Source organism: Pogona vitticeps, chromosome 1 (genome assembly GCF_051106095.1).
Source record: "Pogona vitticeps strain Pit_001003342236 chromosome 1, PviZW2.1, whole genome shotgun sequence".
Lineage (NCBI taxonomy): Eukaryota > Metazoa > Chordata > Lepidosauria > Squamata > Agamidae > Pogona > Pogona vitticeps.
In genome coordinates this window covers 178242993-178262409 of record NC_135783.1, presented here as the reverse complement: position 1 = coordinate 178262409, position 19417 = coordinate 178242993, and the positions used below count along the sequence as shown (strand labels likewise).

The window sequence follows — 19417 nt, the reverse complement described above, 5'->3', positions numbered from 1 at the left end:
TTCTCCATACAGATCTTTTGGAATCTGACTGTCAGCCATTCTCATGACATGCCCAAGCCAGCGTAGATGTCGCTGTTTCAGCAATGTATACATGCTGAAAATTCCAGCTCGTTCTAGGACTACTCTATTTGGAACTTTGTCCAGCCAGGTGATACCAAAAATGAGTCGGAGACAACGCATATGGAAGGTGTTCAGCTTCCTCTCTTGCACAGGGGCTGTATAGTACTCTCTTTTAGAGTCTTGAGAACATGGTAGCTGCTTTACCAATGCGTTTCTCCAGTTCGACATCTAGGGAGAGAGTGTCAGAGATTGTTGAGCCAAGGTACACAAAGTCATGAACAACCTCCAATTCTTGCATAGAGATGGTAATAGACGGAGGTGAGTCCATGCCCTGGGCCACGACTTGTGTTTTCTTCAGGCTGATTGAAAGCCTCTTGTCGCCACGATTTGGCCTCACTCCTCAGCCCTAGAAACCCAACCATCCCCTGTCCCGCCGGCGAAGAAGAGCGGCCCTTCCTTCTCCGCCCTCTCCCGATTCTCCTCCTCTAACGCCTCCCGCCTCTCCGTCTGGTTTTCTGCTTCTGGTGGCATTTGAAGCGGGATTTTGCAAAGAAGCAGCCTTTTGAACGTCAGGCTCCTCGATTTTTTTTTAAAAAAAGAGCTATCGTTATACTTTGTTGGTCATTTTAAAAGCAGGAGCGCAGCGCAGCACGAGGAAGGCGATTGGAGGCGCGAAGGACCAGCCTGAAGTCCCTCCCTTGGAGAACCAGGGCGGGGCGATGGACAGAGGGAGGTCTGGGTTCAGGTCCTCCCTAGGGCGGCAGTGTGTCATCCTGAGCCTTTCGTTCAAGCTTTGCCCAACCTGGGGCTCCCTCCTCGGGAGTCCATAAGCGGGAAGCGACTCGCGGGCACGGACCGAGCGCGCCTCCCGCCTGCCTTTTGAAAAAAGCCGCCCGCGCCCTCTTTGCCGGGCGAGCGCAACTTCGCTGCGGAAGGAGTCAAGCGTCGCCCTCAGCCCCAGCCCGCCCGCCCGTCCGCCCCTGGCTCGCCTCCCTCGCCGGGCACCTGCGGAGAGCGCGCCCCGGCTCTTGCCTTCTCCCCACGCCGTCCCTCAGCGGGGCCGAGAAGCGGCGGAGGGGCGTGTGTGCGGGCGGCGGCGGGCGGGTCGTTGGTGCTCGGCCGTCCGTCGAGGGGGGGATTTCCTCTCAGACTCGGGCGGCACAGCACCCCCCCCCCCGGCCGCTGCCCTCCCGAGTTCGCCGCGGCTTGCCCGCGCCGCCTCTTTTCCGGGAGGCGCGGGGGGGGGCAGAAGAAGGGCGGCTTCCCCCGGTGCGGACGCCCGAAGCCTCTGCCATGGCTCAGCGGGTGCCGCCGGCCTTGGGGTTCCTGGCCGTCAGCGGCTGCTTCCTCGCAATGGCACAGGTAGGGCTCGGCCGTTTTCCCCGGGCTTGAGCTGACGGGGCGGGCGGGCCGGCCGGCGCGGGGGGGGGGAAGAGAGGGGAGCGGGCGGGCCACCCGTCGCTTCCGCCGAGAGTTGCATGAGGAAGGTTCGGGCTCAAAGAGCCTCAGACGAAGGGCCTCGGGGGAAGGGGCGCGGCGGCCGGAGGGGGGGGGGACTGCTTCTGCCAACTCTCCCTCGGACCACCGGGGCGGCATTCCCACATCTCGGGTCTCTGCGATCGAGAGGCGCACAACCCCCCCCCCCCGCCTCGCGGGCTTGGCCACCGAAATGAGCGGGAAACCGGGCTGGTTCCCCCCCCCCCAACAGTAACTCCCTCCCTTGGAGTTACTGCCTTGCAAAAGGTGGGGGGGGGGGGAAGAGAACCTCGGATCCCGGCTTTTTTTTTGGCCGCGCTTTCCAAAGCGAAGCCGGCGCTGGCCGAAAAGTTTGGGCTCTCTATTGGAAACATTTCCCGAGCCGGTGCCTGGATCATCCTCTAGGCGGAGCTCGTATGAAATTTAATGGCCCGCCCTTGGTCCCGCGGAGCGGTTTTGTAAACCCAGATTGGTATTAAATGCGGTGGAGGTTTGAGATGTGTCCCCTGCCAGGTCTTCTTCTCCTTTAAAGCGAGCGGTGGGAAAGAAGAAATCGGAAATCGGTGATATTCTCCACCTTAGAACCGTTGCTGACTTTTCCCATCTTACACTCATGCTCTGGGCAGCGACTGTCAGTTCTTTCTTCTTCTGTTTAGGGTCATGAGGCGCTGCACCTTGTTTCGACCATCTAACGTAAATACACTCTTCACAGATTTTTCTAGTAATCAGGGAGTCAGGGAGGATATGTGAAATTTCAAGTTCTCACTTGTAGAGTGGTCTTAACAATTTCAAGGATATTTATTTTCACATCCTTGCTGCCCGATACAAAAATGTTGCCTGTTAGAAAAGGAAGGATTTCTCTACCAACCAGGGGCTTTTTAAGAATCTCTGCCTGTGTTTTCTCTTAGCTTGTTATGCGATAGAGTGCTGGTGACTGATGGGAGACCAGTTTTGGGGCAAAACTGATTTAAGAAACTAATAGTAGTCCGGATGTTTTGAGTAACAGGTGAACAACATTTCAAATGTGTATTTAATGCGAGTATTGCTAATACTGATACCAGACAGCTGAAAAAGCAAGTGAGGTGGCACATGTCACTCCTTTTATATCGTGAAAAACTTGAATTCATTAAATGTAGAAACATTCCTGTCTGGCAATGTAAATCTCAGCTTTCTCCATCCTAGTATAATTGATGTATCTGAAGAGAAAGTTTCATAACCTGTGTGCTATTAGACTTGCGTATCTGGATACGGGTGCAATTTCCCCCTTTTCCCCTTCTTTAGATTTGTGCAGGGGAAACTGACTTTGTGCCTAGCTTTTATTGTGCTCTCTTAAGTGGTGAAAAAAATCTGTTTCTTTTTCACATGAACACTTATCACCTCAGTATGTTGCATTTTAGTGTGTTTTGTTTTTGGTCATTGAAAGGTAAACATGGGCTTGTTTGGGAAGTGTGATTGCCAGGGAAGTTATTGCTGAGGAAACTGTGTTGTGGGTGGAAAAACAAACAAATCACATAGAATACACATTTCTTTTACCCTCTAGTTTGACTACCCAAAGCCTAAGATAACTTGTAATGTGAGGCTTGGCTTGCTCCATACTCAGTAGGCACCACCAGGATCTCAGGTACAGGTGGTCTTGATGTCAAGCATTTAGACATAAAGGCCAGAATCCTCTTGGATTCCTTCATCAAAACTAGGAAATCACCCAAGCATGTCACCCACTGTGACATTTATCTGTTTCTTTACATCAAAGAAACAGTTTTGGGCCCGGTGGTGCACTCTGTCACCTGCTGCATGACTGCCCTTATACATACGGTTTTTCTCAGTAAGATTCTGCCCTAAAATGTATTATACATTTATTATATCCCATCTTCCAATGACGACGAGGCAGCATGCACTGTCTTCCTCTTTCCAACTTTATCCTTACAACAGTCTTGTGGGATAGGTCAGGTTGCAAAAATGACCAGCCCAGTATTAGCTTCAAGGCTAGTGGGGATTTGAGCCCAGATTTCCTGAGTCCTAGTTCAATGCCATTACACCATGGTGTTTGTTTTTTTCAGCCTTTTATCGGAATCTTGTGCCCTAGTGATAATACTCGAACATTAATAGCTTCACACACCAGGCAAACCCCTAATGTCCCCAGGCATGCTGGTCTCACCTTCTAAGACCCTGTTCTTCCATGTTGAGCAGGAAGGTCTTTCAGTGGCCTGTGCTGGTTTTTTGCTTGAATGTGAGCCTGTAGAACCAGGAACGTTGATAAAGCATGTTGCTGGTTATGTGAGGATGTCTGCTTTCATTTAAGCAACATTAGTTAGAAGCTCCTTTCAGAATTATTAGTACCTGAACAGCATTATGATTTATGTGTGCATGACATTATAGATTCCGATGGGGTGTGAAACTGCCCTAAGAAAAAATGCATGCTATCACCACCACAACTAGCAGTGTGTTAAAGAATAATCTATGATTTTTGTATTTTTAGTAATCAAGAAGTGTACCAAATTTCAGATTTCAGGTTGATAGTGAAATACCTTTAAAAAACATTGACATCCCTAAGAGTGAATGGGTGAACAAGTATGTAGGTGCATGAGTTAATAAGTTTCAAATATCTGCCTTATCTCTTTAATGGATGGTGCAGTTGTCGTTTTTGATGCCTAACACATTAATTCTTAATTTAATACTGAATATTTTGAACGGAATTTGCATGGATGCTGCTATCTTTTGCCATTTATTATGCATGAGCCCAGGTATACAGGATTTGCTCCTTGTGTCTTACATGTTGTTTTACTGGAAGCAAATTGCCTCTTTGGATAGAAGCTTCCAAAGATGACAATCCTGGTCAGGTGGATACAGTTAAAGTGGCTGAAGCTAATGACTGAAAGACTAATATTCTCACCATGCATTGAGAAAAGTCAGCTCTGAACTGCAAATTTTGAATAATACTAGCTCATTTCCCAAACAACCTTTTAAAAATACTGTATGCTTTTCTCATATTGATAAAGCCTGCGTCGGCTAGAATGTACATTTGGAAGCATCCTCCAAAATAGATACAGTGGATTGTGGAACCAATTCTCTTAAGCAATTGGAAACTTTCCTAGAATGTTACCTTCCCCACCAAGGTATCTTTTGTGTTTGGTGCATCACTTTCATGTTGAATAATAATTTACATCCATTTAGTCTTATAGATGCTACATTACTCGTTTATACATTGTTATTCAACAGACTAACAGGGCTACCTACCACCGCATGTACTCTTATGCTATGACTCAACCCCTTCATGCCTCTTATCTGCATGCTAGAATTGTATCTGCACTGTACAATTATAGCAGTGTGATACCACTTTTAACAGTCACCATTCCATTCTATGAAACTCTGGAATTTGCCATTTAATGAGGGGCTTAGAATTTTCTGCTAGAGAGCTTTGCTGTTGTAGTTCTGGGAGGAGTACCAAACTTTCTTATACAGACTGCTGTTAAGTGCTTCATCAAACTTCAAGGCTCAGGATTCTGCAGAATGGAATGATGGCCGTTAAAGTGGCATCACACTGCCATAGTTGTGCAGTGCAGATACACTAAACAAGAGCTAGTTCCTGAATTCCAGTTTAGGGGTCATCTTTTCACTCCTAGTACACTGATCTTATAGGGACGTGGTGGCACTGCGGGTTAAACCGCAGAAGCCTCTGTGCTGCAAGGTCAGAAGAACTGCAGTCATAAGATCGAATCCACGTGACGGAGTGAGCTCCCGTTGGTTGTCCCAGCTCCTGCCAACCTAGCGGTTCGAAAGCATGCAAAATGCAAAATGGGAGTAGATAAATAGGTACCACCACAGTGGGAAGGTAATAGCGTTCTGTGTCTAGTCGCGCTGGCCACATGACCATGGAAGATTGTCTTTGGAGAAACGCTAGCTCTATGTGTTGGAAATGGAGATGTGCACCGCCCCTTACAGTCGGACACAACTGAACAAATTGTCAAGGGGAACCTTTACTTTTACACTGACTTTAGTAGAGGCTGGGCAAAGCCATGAAATTTGTGTGTGTGTATGTTTGTGGTGCTGTATAAAATTGGTGCTCTTTGGTTGTCCTAAGATGAAGTGTGGAGGGTTTTTTTTCCATTGAGGAAATTGTGTTTTCTGGGCTTGTGGTGCATTTAGAATAGCCACAGTAGACAGAAGTATGCTGGCTGCTTTTGAGACGCCACTCTCCACCCGACTCCTCTTGTTGAGAGTGCAACCCAAACAGGGCAAGGGATGGGAGAATGACTCTCTTTTTTTTTTCATTTTTAAAGCACATGAGTAATATTCATCTATTGTAGGCCAGTGTAGAAGGGATTTTTAATCTTTAAAAAAACCTTTTCTAATATGACATCCTCAAAGTTAACCTCATCTTCAATGCTTGTTTAAGCATCCTCACATAGTTATAATCGGTTAATGGCAGATTAAAGTATTTCCCCTGTTCTTTTGATAGATGCTTAAAGGTAATGGAGGGCTTTTTAACCTCTATATTAAAATAAATACTTTAGTCCCTGGCATTGTTTGATTGCCAGATACCACTGTATTGTGAAGATTCTGGTTGAGTCTTTAGGTGGATTATGGAGGTACCTAAAACAGTTGCCTCTTTATTCAGAGTGCCTTGCGGTAGGCATGTAAAACAAGCAGATTTCACTGAAAGTCAGGCAGTACTGAGCAATTTCTTTTCCCCTGCCTCATAGCTGCAGGTATTTAAGAAGCATTGCGGCAGTTTTCACTTCGAATTGATTTTGCCAGTGTAAGGGGCGGAAGAGGACTCGGTTGGCTTGGGGAGATCCGCAATGCTAATTGTCCTTTTTCGCTCCCAACAGAGAGGGAAATAAACAGTGGGTCAAGTAGTTCATTTGCTCTTGGTCTCACAGTTAAACATTGCTGCAGGAAACCTGGCTCCACCGGTTATCTTTCTCAAATAAGTGTTTTCAATTCGTTGCTTGTAAGCTGCATTGGAGGCCTGGCAAGGAATTTGTTCGTCCCTGGGAGTCGTAGCTCCCAAAAGTTGTGCAATCATCCAAGCCTATCGCCAGTTACAGACCAAATGCACATCTTTCCATGGTTGCCCACTGAGTCCCACTTACTGTATTTTCCTTTCTCTCAGTATTCTGGAGAAGTTATTGATTAGTGTTGAACAGATTAACTCTTGAGCTGCATGAAAACAAGTTTTGCAGGAAATCATGTGAAATCTCTGTCAATGGGGTTAAATCTTTTCTAACTGCTTCAGACATACAAGGCATTATTTGATGACCAGAAAATTGCGGGAGAATGGAGCTGGAAGGGACCTATAAGGTGACCAAGCCCAAACCCCTATTCTATGCAGGAATCCAAATTAAAAATATATCTGACAGATGGTGATCTAGCCTTTTCTAGAATGGCTCCAGCATTAGAGTGTTCACCACCTCCTGAGGTAATTGGTTCCCCTGTTGAACTGCTCTGTTAAGAGTTTTCTTCCTGAGATTCAACTGAACATCAGGAAAATATTCCTGTAAATTGAGCCGATTATTACATGTCCTGCATTCTGGAATGATTGAGAATAGATCTGCCCCTCTTCTGTATGATAACCTTTCAAATATTTGAAGAGTGGTATCATATTTCTCCTCAGTCTTCTTTTTTTAAGGCTGAACATGCCTAGATCTTTCCATCTTTCCTTTGGGGGGGGGGCTTAGTTTCCACTCTTTTAATTACCCTTGTTGCCCTCCTCTGAACCTCTTTCAGTCTGTCAGTATTCATCTTAAAATGTGCTGTCCAGAACTGAACATTCAAGATGAATCCCAGCCAGTGCCAAGTAGAAGGGATTTGGCTACTATATTTTTGTTAATGTAGCCTAAAATAGCATTTGCCTTCTTGGCATCCACACTGCACTGTTGTTTCACATTCAGTTTGTGATTTCTAACAATTCCAAGATCCTTTTTGCATTACAGATTGGTGAGCCAAGTATCCCCCATCTTGTAACTGCATTTGTTCCTCCCCCAGGTGTAGAACTTTGCTCTTGTCTCTGTTAAATTTCATTCTGTTGTTTTCAACCCAGTGCTCAAGCCTATCAAGAGCTTTCTGAATTTTATTTCTGTCTTCCAGAATATTAAGTATTCCACCCAATACTATGTCATCCGAAAATCTGATAAGCATTCCCTGCACATGCTCATCCAAATCATTAATAACATCGTTGAAAAGCCTCTGGCCCAGGACAGAGCACTGTAGTTCCCTGCTTGTTATCTCCTCCCAGTTTGGGAAGGAGCCATTAAAAGCACTCTATGAATTCTTGTCCGTAACCAACTGTGGGTCCATTTGATAGTTACTTTATCCAGCCCACACCTAGTTAGCCTGCTAATCAGAATATTATGGGACACCTTGTCAAAAGCTTTGCTGAAGTCAAGTAATGTTACATCCACAGCATCCCCATCATCTACCAGGGAGGCTACTTAATAAAAAAATGAGACAAGATAAGTCTGGCAGAATTTGTTCTTGACAGTAACTGAGAGTAATTGTGGAAGTTAAGGAAGAAATGAAACATAACCTTGTATGCTAGCATCCTCACCTTGAAGCTGGCATGGAAGCATAAAGGTAACCCGTGCAGGGTGGCCAGAGTGGGGGAGATACGATGGCATTTCTTCACACCACTCAATAGTCTGGCTGTCATATTCTGGACCTGCTGAAGTTTCTATGGCAGCCTCATAGGCAGCCCCACACAGAGAGCATGCAATAGTCTAATCTCTATCGATTGAAGGGACCAGCATGTGTCAAGGTAGGGATGCAGCTGGGCAGTCTGCCTCAGGTGGAAATAGGCAGAGCAGACCACAGACACTATGTGGGACTCCATTGATAGTGCTGGTCCAGAAATATGCCCCAGCTGTGAACCTCACCTTTAGAAGAGAGAGTAGCTTCCCAAAGGACTGGGGCCAGGTTAGATCCCTAACACAGAGAACACCCCTGGGAGGATACTGTGGTTGATGGTGTTACATACAGCACTGATGTTACCTGTCTGTCATGGGTTTGGAGGGAAAGTTCCATCCTATGGGGAGTGGAAGGCGGGACATCAGGAGGAGGGGCTGTACTGTATATATATGTGGAGTTTGTGTGGAGAAGAGAAGAAGCTGGAGGAGAGCTGAGAGAAGAAGCTGGTGTGGGAGTCTGTGTGTCAGACAGGGTACTACTGTGTGTCAGTCAGTACCTACCTGATAGGTTCAGGTGTATGTATGGGTAGCCAGAACTGATAGGTTCAGGGTCTGTGCTTTATTTAAAGGTGTTCTGTGTGAACCAAACTGGTGTATGTATGATTGAGACTAAGCCACGTTACTGTATCTTATTCACTTGATCATTTTATTTTTCCCTGTGTGTTACTTAAGTAAACCTTATTCCTTTGTTAGTTAAAAATCCATTCCTGGTCTGTGTGACTCCTTACAGGGAATGGTTGGTGGCAGCTTAGTGAAAGTGTGGCATATCCCAGTAGGTCTGGGTTTGTCACATTGATTGGTGTCCAGCGTGTGGGATACGACTGGTCCAGTTGTCCAGTGGTCCAGCAAAGCCTTGGCAAGTGTGCCCAGAGCAAGGGGGGTCTAGTCAGGGACAATCTGAGAGCGCGTAGGTAATCTTCTAGGCTTACCTCACGGGGAGGTGTGCTAGTGGAAGAACGTGTAACCTCAGATTGGGGACTAGATTAGGGAGCTCTGAGGCAACCTGTTTTGGTGGGAAAAAAGCTGAGGCAAAGCTGAGTGAAGTAGCAGTGATCTAGCCTGTCTGCTGAGAGGCCTAGCAGAGGGGGGGTAGACTCTGGCTGGCAACAGTTGCAAGTTAGTGCTGAAGAACAGCAGCAATCTATAGAAGGCTGGTTCTGAGGCAAAAGAGAAAAAAAAGTGGTCGCTTTATGTTGAGGCTTGACTTTTGAAAGCAGCCTGTTCTGGGGGGGGATTATGCCCTTGACTCGAAGCCAAATGGCAGAAATGGGTGAAGTGAGGGAACCCCAGGTAGACCAAGGTTCTGAGGAGGAATTTGGCTCAGTGCAGGATGAGAGCACGGGAGAACAGACCTTAGAACTCAGAAAAATGCTCCTAGCCCAACAGCATGAATTTAGAATGAGACAATTGGAAAGGGAGGCCAGAGAAAGAGCTGAAATCAGTCAGGCAGAGGCAGATGCCAAGAAAAGGGGAATGGCCATGAGGATAGAAGAGATGAAACTGAAACACAGAATTAGAATGGCACAATTAGAATTAACATTCCTAAATAAGAGAAATAACAATTTATCAGTTGAAGAGATTTCGGAAAGAGAAAAGTATGAGGCTCAGGCCAGACAAAGTGAGCAAGATCTTGAAAAATATAATCAGCAAAAAGACATTAAATTAAAAGAAATCAGAGATAAGACTGAAGAAAAAGTAAAAGAGATAAAAGCTAGGGCTGAGGAAGAAATTTTACAGATCAGGGCTGAGTTTGAGGCTAAGAAAAAGGAGCTGGATTTGAGAATAAAAGGGAAGAAAGTGCAGCTAGAAAAGAAACCAAAAGAAGGCACACAGGATAAGGCACAACATCAAAACCTGAATTATTCTGAAGAAAACATGAGGGAAACATGGGACCCTAAGGACTCCAAAGGGTTAGTTCAGAGCCTGCCAAAAATGGGCGGCCATTTTGTTGATAAAACTTCTGGGCAGAGCCAGTCCAGGAACCAGATTTTGGAGGGAAAACCAAAACAAGATGAGAAAGACTCAAAATACAGCAGAAAATGTTATTTCTGTCAAGGAAAGGGCCATCTAATCTCAGGGTGTGAGAAATGGAAGCAGATAAAGGGAAATTTGCCTCATGATTTGAGTGGAACCAAGCCAAAAGCTGTGTTCTGTGTCCAGAAAGAGCAAAGCTCCTTGCCACTGAGGGAGCCTGTTGCCATGGCTACTCAATCTGGAACAGTTACATCTGCTGATCAGGCTGGGGAAAATGGTCCTCTTGTGGAAGTCAAGCGCTGCTTGCTAGTGAGAACAGATTCTCAGTTGTTTGAAACCGCAGGGGTGGACGTAGGAATACTTGACCATCAATATAGGGGGCTAAGGGATACGTGTTCCCAGGTGACCCTGTGCCATCCAGATATTATTCCTAGGGAGTATATAATCCCAAATGAGAGCATAAAGGTGGCAGGGATTGAGGGACAGGTGATCTCGCTGCCAGTAGCTGAGGTACCTGTGAACTTTCAAGGCTGGAGGGGAGTTTGGCGGCTAGCGATTTCATCGACTCTGCCAGCAGCCGTGCTCGTGGGAAATGACCTGGCTGAACATGTGAAACGGGTGCTAGTGATTACATGTTCACAAGCTACCACGGGGACAGTTCAGGGGGGTACTGATGAGCCCGAGACGGAAGCAGAGGGGAGTTCCGAAGCTGTGGTGGAAACTTTAACCACAGACAGCCGATTTGGCCAAGAGCAAAAGGCAGACGCCACTCTCCAAAAGTGTTTTGAACAGGTGACAGACGCCCAGCTAACACCTGAAACCCCAGTGAGATTTTGTGAGAAAAAGGGGATTTTATATAGAGAGACCCTGAGGAATATCTCAACAGGGGGAGATGGGATCAGAAGTCAGCTAGTGGTACCTGAAAAGTATCGCCCCATGATCGTAAAAAGGGGGCACTCTGACATGTTTGCTGCGCACTTAGGGGTGAACAAAACACAACAGAGAATTACACAGAATTTTTACTGGCCTGGAATAGGGAAGCAGATCAAGGAGTTCTGTAAGCAATGTGATGTGTGTCAGAGGCAGGGGAATAACCGCGACAGGACCAAAGCAAAGTTGTGCCCTTTGCCTGTGATTGACACTCCGTTCAAATGTATAGGGGTGGATATTGTGGGACCTTTGCCCAAGGCCACAAAGAGGGGGAACCGGTTCATTCTCACCATTGTGGACCATGCCACGAGGTACCCTGAAGCCATACCCTTGACTAACATTGAAACTAACACAGTGGCAGATGCCTTGGTGGGGTATATGTCCAGGATGGGATTTGCCTCAGAAATAATCACAGATTTGGGTGCATCGTTTACATCGAAGCTCATGAAACGGTTATGGCAAATCTGTGGAATTAAACACAAGGAAACCACTGCCTATCACCCTGAAAGTAATGGGTTAACGGAGAAGTTCAATGGGACTCTAATGCGCATGATTAGGGCTTACTTGGCAGAGAATCCAAACAATTGGGACCAGAAGCTGCAATCCCTTTTGTTTGCTTATCGATCAGTGCCACAAGCCAGTACCGGGTTCAGTCCGTTTGAACTTTTGTTTGGGAGAAGGGTGAAAGTGCCCCTTGATTTGATCAAACAAAATTGGGAGCAGACCACCCAGGATGACCCACAAGATGTTGTGACATATATAGACTCTTTAAGGAATAACCTAAAGAGAAACCTAGAGCTAGCAGCAGAGACCCTGCAAGCTCAAAAGGTCAGAAAGAAAGCTTGGGATGACCAGGAAGCCAGGGAGAGGCACTTTAACCCAGGGGAGGAAGTGCTTTGGCCTAGGCCCTGCAAAGAGAACAAACTGCAGCTGGGTAGCCCAGAAATAAAAGACTTGGGTCACATAGTAGGGGGAGGAGTGATCAAACCCCTAGAGGCCAAGATAGAAGCAGTTCGTGATTGGCCTAGACCCAACACCAAGAAAAAAGTCAAATCATTTCTTGGGTTGGTGGGCTACTACAGAAAGTTCATCCCGAGGTTTAGCGAGATTGCGGCTCCGCTGACCGATCTGACGAGGAAGAAGACTGATGACCGCATCCCGTGGACCAGCGACTGTGAGGAGGCGTTCCAGAGGTTGAAGGAGGCGCTCATCCATTATCCAGTGCTGCGTGCTCCAGACTTCGACCGGGAGTTCATCATCTACACCGATGCGTCTAACAGCGGGGTAGGAGCAGTTCTTTGCCAGGAGGATGAAAATGGTGACCAGCATCCAGTGTCCTACCTGAGTAGGAAACTCCAGAAAGGTGAGAGACATCTGGCAACCGTGGAGAAGGAGTGCCTGGCCATAGTCTACGCGATCCAGAAGGCCAAGCCTTACATCTGGGGAAGACATTTTATTCTGTGCACTGACCATTCACCACTGCAATGGTTAAAGACAATGAAAACCCACAATAGCAAACTTATGAGGTGGGCTTTAAACCTGCAAGACTATGACTTTGAAGTGAAGGTGGTCAGAGGGTCAGTGAACTGTGTTGCTGACGCCTTGTCAAGAAGACCTGAAGAATGAAGACGGCGAAAGAAACATGGACTATGTATATATTTTGATGACAAAAAGTTAAATGTACCTGTGTATTAAACATGATTGATTTGTATGAATAAAGGTAACTTGATGTATTGTAAATGGTAAATGTTTAGATGCCTAATTGATATGGTTATCCTAGTGTAAGTATAAGTAAGTATGGTATTGTATATTGTATGTATAAATGTTTTGTATGTTTTGGAACCAGGTTGTTTTTTGGAGAAAAGCACTTTAGCTTTCCCCCTACAAAACAACTTATAAAGAGGGGAGGTGTTACATACAGCACTGATGTTACCTGTCTGTCATGGGTTTGGAGGGAAAGTTCCATCCTATGGGGAGTGGAAGGCGGGACATCAGGAGGAGGAGTTTGTGTGGAGAAGAGAAGAAGCTGGAGGAGAGCTGAGAGAAGAAGCTGGTGTGGGAGTCTGTGTGTCAGACAGGGTACTACTGTGTGTCAGTCAGTACCTACCTGATAGGTTCAGGTGTATGTATGGGTAGCCAGAACTGATAGGTTCAGGGTCTGTGCTTTATTTAAAGGTGTTCTGTGTGAACCAAACTGGTGTATGTATGATTGAGACTAAGCCACGTTACTGTATCTTATTCACTTGATCATTTTATTTTTCCCTGTGTGTTACTTAAGTAAACCTTATTCCTTTGTTAGTTAAAAATCCATTCCTGGTCTGTGTGACTCCTTACAGGGAATGGTTGGTGGCAGCTTAGTGAAAGTGTGGCATATCCCAGTAGGTCTGGGTTTGTCACAGATGGTATCGAAGGCCACTGAGAGATCAAGAAGGACCAGCAAGGAAATTTTGCTCTTGTTAGTCTCCTTCAAAAGGTCATTTTGCAGAGTGACCAGTGCCGGCTCCATGCCGTAGCATGGCCTGAACCTGGACAGGAATGGATTGAGGGCATCATTCTCCTTCAGGAGAGCCTAAACTGTTTGGGACCTTGATACCTGACAGAACGCCTCCTCCCAACAAGATCTGCCCACTTTACACAATCTTCCCAGGCCAGATGGTTGAGAATATTGATACTGAGAGAGGCCTGGAGAGAGAAGACCAAAAACCAGGCCTTCTTGGCAGCTGCTCCCCATCTTTTGAATAATCTCCCACCCAAAATTTGCCTTGCCCCTTCACTGGGATTTTTGAAACAATAGTTGAAAATGTGACTTTTCAGACAGGCCCTCCCAGACTTTATAACATCTTAACACAGAGGTTGTTTCAGCATTTATATTATCAGTTCAGCTGTTTTGCCTTTATAATATTTTAATTATTTTTATGTTGTTTGTGGATGTGTTTGTTTTCTGCAGTTATTATGTCCACGGTTTTTATATTGCTGTTTATTATTTTATATTTTCTCATAACGTTTTAAACCACCCAGAGTGGCCTTAGTGGCCAGATGGGTGGTATAAAAGTCAAAGAAATAAAGAAATGAAGAAATAGGGAGCAGAAGCACATTGTTCTTTTGTTTGCTTCTCTGAACTGTATGGTGTAGAATAAAGACGTCTGGCCTCACTTGAGATATTTAAAGCAAGTAACTGTCAAGGAAATGAAGATTTTTCTCCTCTCCCTTGTTTTGAATGTCAGAAGGAATAAAAATACACATGTGAATCACCAATAAGAATATTATCAGCTATCCTTTTTATTAATTACATATATATCTTGCTTTTCTTCCAGTGAATTGGAAGAAACCACAGTCTCTCTCTCTCTGCTTTATCTTCACAGCAACAGTTGTTAGGATGAGAGAGAATGAATCACACACACACAATCAGCTAGTGAACATCACGGCATGTTGAGGTCTAGAATCTGGGGAGTTCCCAAATCCCTGTCTGACACTCTAACCACTGAACTGCATCAGCTGTCCTCACAAATAACAGATAAGGTGCAGACTCAGAAAGAAATCATCCAGAAAGGACTTACTACTAGGTAACATAGGTTTGCCGTAAACAACATACACACATCATTAATACTGAGACAGGAAGAAGACCTTGCTACAAACCTGTTGCCAGCTTTGTTCTCACCTCTATGGTGGCATGCCTATTACAGATCCCAACAGTATGAGTATCAGAAGCTCATTTATCGGGTCATTTTTTGGATGTGATTTGTCACTTTCTCTTGCCAGTAGTGCCCCTTTGCATTCTACATGGGAGAAGAAGGATAACCTCTATGCAAGATAATAAATGTACACAAATCTAACAGGAGCAATGGCAACATGCAAAAGCCCTTTTTAAAAACATTTAAAGAACACTCTGTCACTGATGCATTTTGAGGAATCAGCCAGAAGAAAGAGAAGGGGTGGTCAAGGCTGTGGAGGAAAGTGTAATGGTGAATGTTAATTTAGCTGTTTCTTACTGCAGGAGTGTTCTGAACCATTATTCTCTTGCAAGAGGTCCTGCTGGGGAAATAAAAACTGAATAAAAATCTGCCGCATTTACCCCTCTTCTCTAAAAAGTGGGTGTAGGACTCAATCTGCTGCCTGAACGTGAACTGAAATTTTTGTTCTCAACATGTACAAGATTTCTTCCTAATATCTCACTGTTAAAGAAAAGGTGACATCTTACAAACAAACAGGATGTCAAACAGATTAGTTTGAACCAAAGGCCTTACATACTTAAAGTTTTGTCCACTGAAAAATATAGCTGCCCTCAATTGTTGGATTCTGTACTATCTTACTACCGTATTTTTCCGTATATAAAATGATACCTTTTCCTTAAATAATTAGACAAAAAATTGAGGGTCGTTTTGTACACGGAAGGCAGCCGCTTTCCCTGCCTTTTTAGCAAAAAGGAAGAGAAGGCTCCCTTCGGGCAAAGCAGCTGTGAAAGGGCTTCAGGATCAAAGGGCTGCAATATTGCAGTCCTTTCACGGCTCCTTTATCCACTTCCTAAGCCCTGCAGGGGTCACATTTTCTAAATTGGGGGTCAGAAAAGGGGGGGTCTTCTTATACATTGGGATGTCTTATAAACGGAAAAATATATATTCAATCATCATCATCTGTGTCACACCTCATCTGTGAATGACCAAAGATTGCAGAAACAGATTATAATATTAGACATGATAGACTGGCAAAATTAGTTCACTAGTCCTTATGCCAAAAATAAAGCTTGCCAGCTTCCAAAAACAACTGGGAACACCAGATAGAAAAGGTGTCAGAAAATGACAACATCAAATCTTGTGGGATTTATGGATACAAACTAATAGACCCCCTTGAACATAACACACCAGACATATTAGTAATAGAACAAAGAAATGCCAGGAGCATTGTCACTGCAATTCCAGGAGATGCCAGAGTTCAGAATAAAGAATTGGAAAAACTAACCAAGTACAGAGACCTGGCAATCGAAATATCTCGCCTATGGTAGAAACACACTTCAGTGGTCCCCACAGTTACAGGGGCTTTGGGAACAATATCAAGAAATTTCACACAGTACTATAAGCAGTTGCAGATCTCAGAAATAACACCACCAGAGCTACAAAAATAGCAGTATCAGGAACAGCATACATACTGTACCGGTGTTTAATAGCTACATAGTTATATAATACCAGTCAATATTTTTATAATCTTGATTAACTGTGCCTGGTGTTTGTGAACAACAACAACAACAACAACAACAACAACAACAGCAACAGCAGCAGCAGCAGCAGCAGCAGCAGCAACAACAACAACAACAACAACAACAACAACAACAACAACAACAACAACAACAAGGAAACCAGCTATGTGACTGGAACTGGAAACAAATTAAAGATTGGTCACCCCAATTCATTTGACAAAATTCAATACCAACTGTTGCTGCTTTAACTGTGAACCTCCAATAATATTTTATTTGTGCAACAATAGATAATTGTCATCAGTTTAAATCATGATTTCCAGTTTTAGCTTTTTAAATTAGTAATTATTTAATTAGTAAGGTTTTAAAAGATGTTTAGAAAGTTACTAAATTTTCTCTAACAATTGAATGTTAATGTATTAGCATTAGCACTAACCTAGCTGAGCTGTGTGTGACAACCTAGATAGCCTTCTGTTTTTTCTGCATCTTGATTGGATGTAGTGAGAATAATTTTCCAAATGCCTTTGGACAATTGCTTTGTGTAATGTGAGACATTTTCATTTTGGAGAGTCCATACAGATGGTAAGGCTGTAGGACTGTAGAATGTAGCTCTTCATGATTGTCGGACATGATGCAGAAGCTCTGATTCAATGTCTTCCATTTGTTTTACTCTGCTTTCCAGTAAAATATATATCTTTTTAAAAGAAAACTTAGGTGTGTTGTATGTTCAGGAGATGTGAAATCTCCCTGGACCCTCGTATTTGGTGCCTTGAGATTCTGCTAGAGGACAGCAAGATGAGAGGAGAAAAGCTAAATAATAATTTAAAAAAAGGAAGCAGAAGGATGATGGAAAACAGCAATATTTTAAAGCAGATTTTCCAATTGCTCAAATGCACTGCTATGTCCTGCCTCTCAAGCCAAACATAAATCTTCAGATTGATTAGTTGCCTTAGTATATTTTACTCTGCAGTCAAAAGGACCTGCAGATTTTCCATACTGGTGAATGTAAAGAAAAGGAGGTTCTGGCCAAAAAGAATTTGTTTTAGCAACTGCACATTATCAGTTTCTGGCTACACTTTTTTTTTGGCCAAGTAATCGTTTTGTGTCCAACTACATGTTGAAAAAAAACACCTCTAAAAAGTTGGGAAGGGGAGTTGATTCAGATTTTTCTCAGCTGTCATGTTTTCTGTATGTATAATTTTATTTTGTATTGTGATGCTTTTTTTTATTTTGTTGAATAGAGAATGATTGGATCATCTGAGCCCATTTCTGCAATCCAGACAAATCTTTACTTCAGCCCGTTGAAAACTAAGCCTGATTCTGTAATAGAAAACCAGATCGGCAAGCAGTAAAAACAAATCAACAAACTGACAACTAACAAACACAGAACAGTGTTGAAACAAGGTTACCCCCCCCAAAAAAAAACTACAATAATTTGGGATATTACCATGGCTTTTTTGCTTTTCTGTTTCCAATATCAAAGTTTATTTGCTTTGTGCAAAAAGGAAATGACTCTTTCCATTATGACTCAATAATAATTTTATATGTGACAATCTCCGAATACCAAACTATTCCGATAGGGAGGAAGGCTTCAAGGCTTTCAGAAATCAGATGATGCCTCATATTCTGCTTGGTGTGATTACCTGAAAAGAAACTACATTAATAAAGGATGACGACCTGCTCTATTCAGGAGGATGAATCTTCTTTCCACTGCTTCGTTCTTTCAGTGCTGATTCATTACATTAAGTAGGGGAGAAACACATTTCTTTGCTCATTACGCAAGAGACATGTCTTTCTCCAATGAAAAAGAGAAATACTTCCGGCTCTTCAAATCAAACAAGTGCAACACTTGTTGAGAGGATAACATACATGTCTTTTGTGAAAAAAAAGACAGAATTGAGAATCACGTTTTCCACAGCAGAGGCCTAATCTTTCATCTTTCCTCTTTTCTTTTTTGTGGTCGGTAACAGAAGAGAGCCCCTCTTTGCTCCATAAGTAATTTGGAGTTAATTCTTCTGGCATCTCCCTATGGAACATCTGAATTCAGTCTAGTTTAGGAAGTAAGTTGTATCATCCGTACGCTGATCGGTGCTGTTCACAAGAATCCGGACCTTCCCCACCACCACTCTAGATCAAAGACATGCTCATAAGTAGCAGTGATAAATAGGAATCGCAAACAAAAAATGTTTGGGGTGGGTAGGTGGTTACACAGAATTTGGGGATGGATCAGATAACACCCAGGCAAAGAGGCTAGGGCTGCTCTTGCCCCACAGTTCTTCCTTCAGCAGGTTGACTTGGTGGCAGTTGGAATCCTCACTGGAGGATGCTTCATGGCCCCATAGTCTTTCTCCCTCAGCAATGGCCGGGGCATCAGTGGATCAACATACAGGAATCGTGAATACCCTTCAACTCTATTTCCATTGCTTTCTGCATGTGGAAGGTGATAGGTTGAAGAGATGTACTTTGTAGAATGCTTATTTTCCACTATTCGAAACTGCAGGAAAGAGCTCCATGCATAGCAGGATCTCCTCTCTTCAGAATGTGTTAAGGACAATGGAACCTGCCACAGAGAGGGACAGGTTTGTGAAAGAGTCCCCCCCCCCCCCCGAAGCTTTGTGTAGAATGACAATTTCTAGGATCTAGTGCAGCCCAGGACTGCTTAGTGCCAAGAAGATAAAATAGCTCCCCTCAGTCATGTTGCGTGTCAACATGGAACAATCCATGGTTCTGGGAAACAGATCTCTTTCCATTCTCTGTTGTTGTTTCTGTTTGCCCTTGTGGGAATATACCAAAGATCTGTGCATTTCTTACTCATCACTTTATACTGCAAAATGTCTGGTAACCACGCAGAGAAATGTAAGCTCAGTTTTGAAAACAAAGTACTGCCCTTGCTACTGTCCTCTTGATCATCCTGCATATTGTGATATGCTTGAGATGACAAGTCCAAAGAGACAACAATATTAAATCACTATCCTATAACTGATGTAGGATGCTCACTGGCACTGTTGTCGATACAAAGTAAATACACATGGGCAGGTGATGAAGTTAGTAAATATGCATACCAGTACTGTACACCAGAAGGAACTTTTGTAAGAACTCTTATTTT

At 44.1% G+C, this 19417-nt stretch overlaps 1 protein-coding gene across 1 annotated transcript in view; it reads left to right on the top strand.

Moving 5' to 3' along the window:
• Positions 1–845: 845 nt before the first annotated feature.
• The window catches only part of PTH2R (parathyroid hormone 2 receptor), an 89440-nt gene continuing 70868 nt past the window's right edge, over positions 846–19417 (top strand). Inside the window, exon 1 of the mRNA XM_072978076.2 lies at positions 846–1422. Coding sequence (XP_072834177.2) covers positions 1354–1422 — 69 coding nt within the window. The 5' untranslated portion in view covers positions 846–1353. The remainder of the gene's footprint in view (positions 1423–19417) is intronic.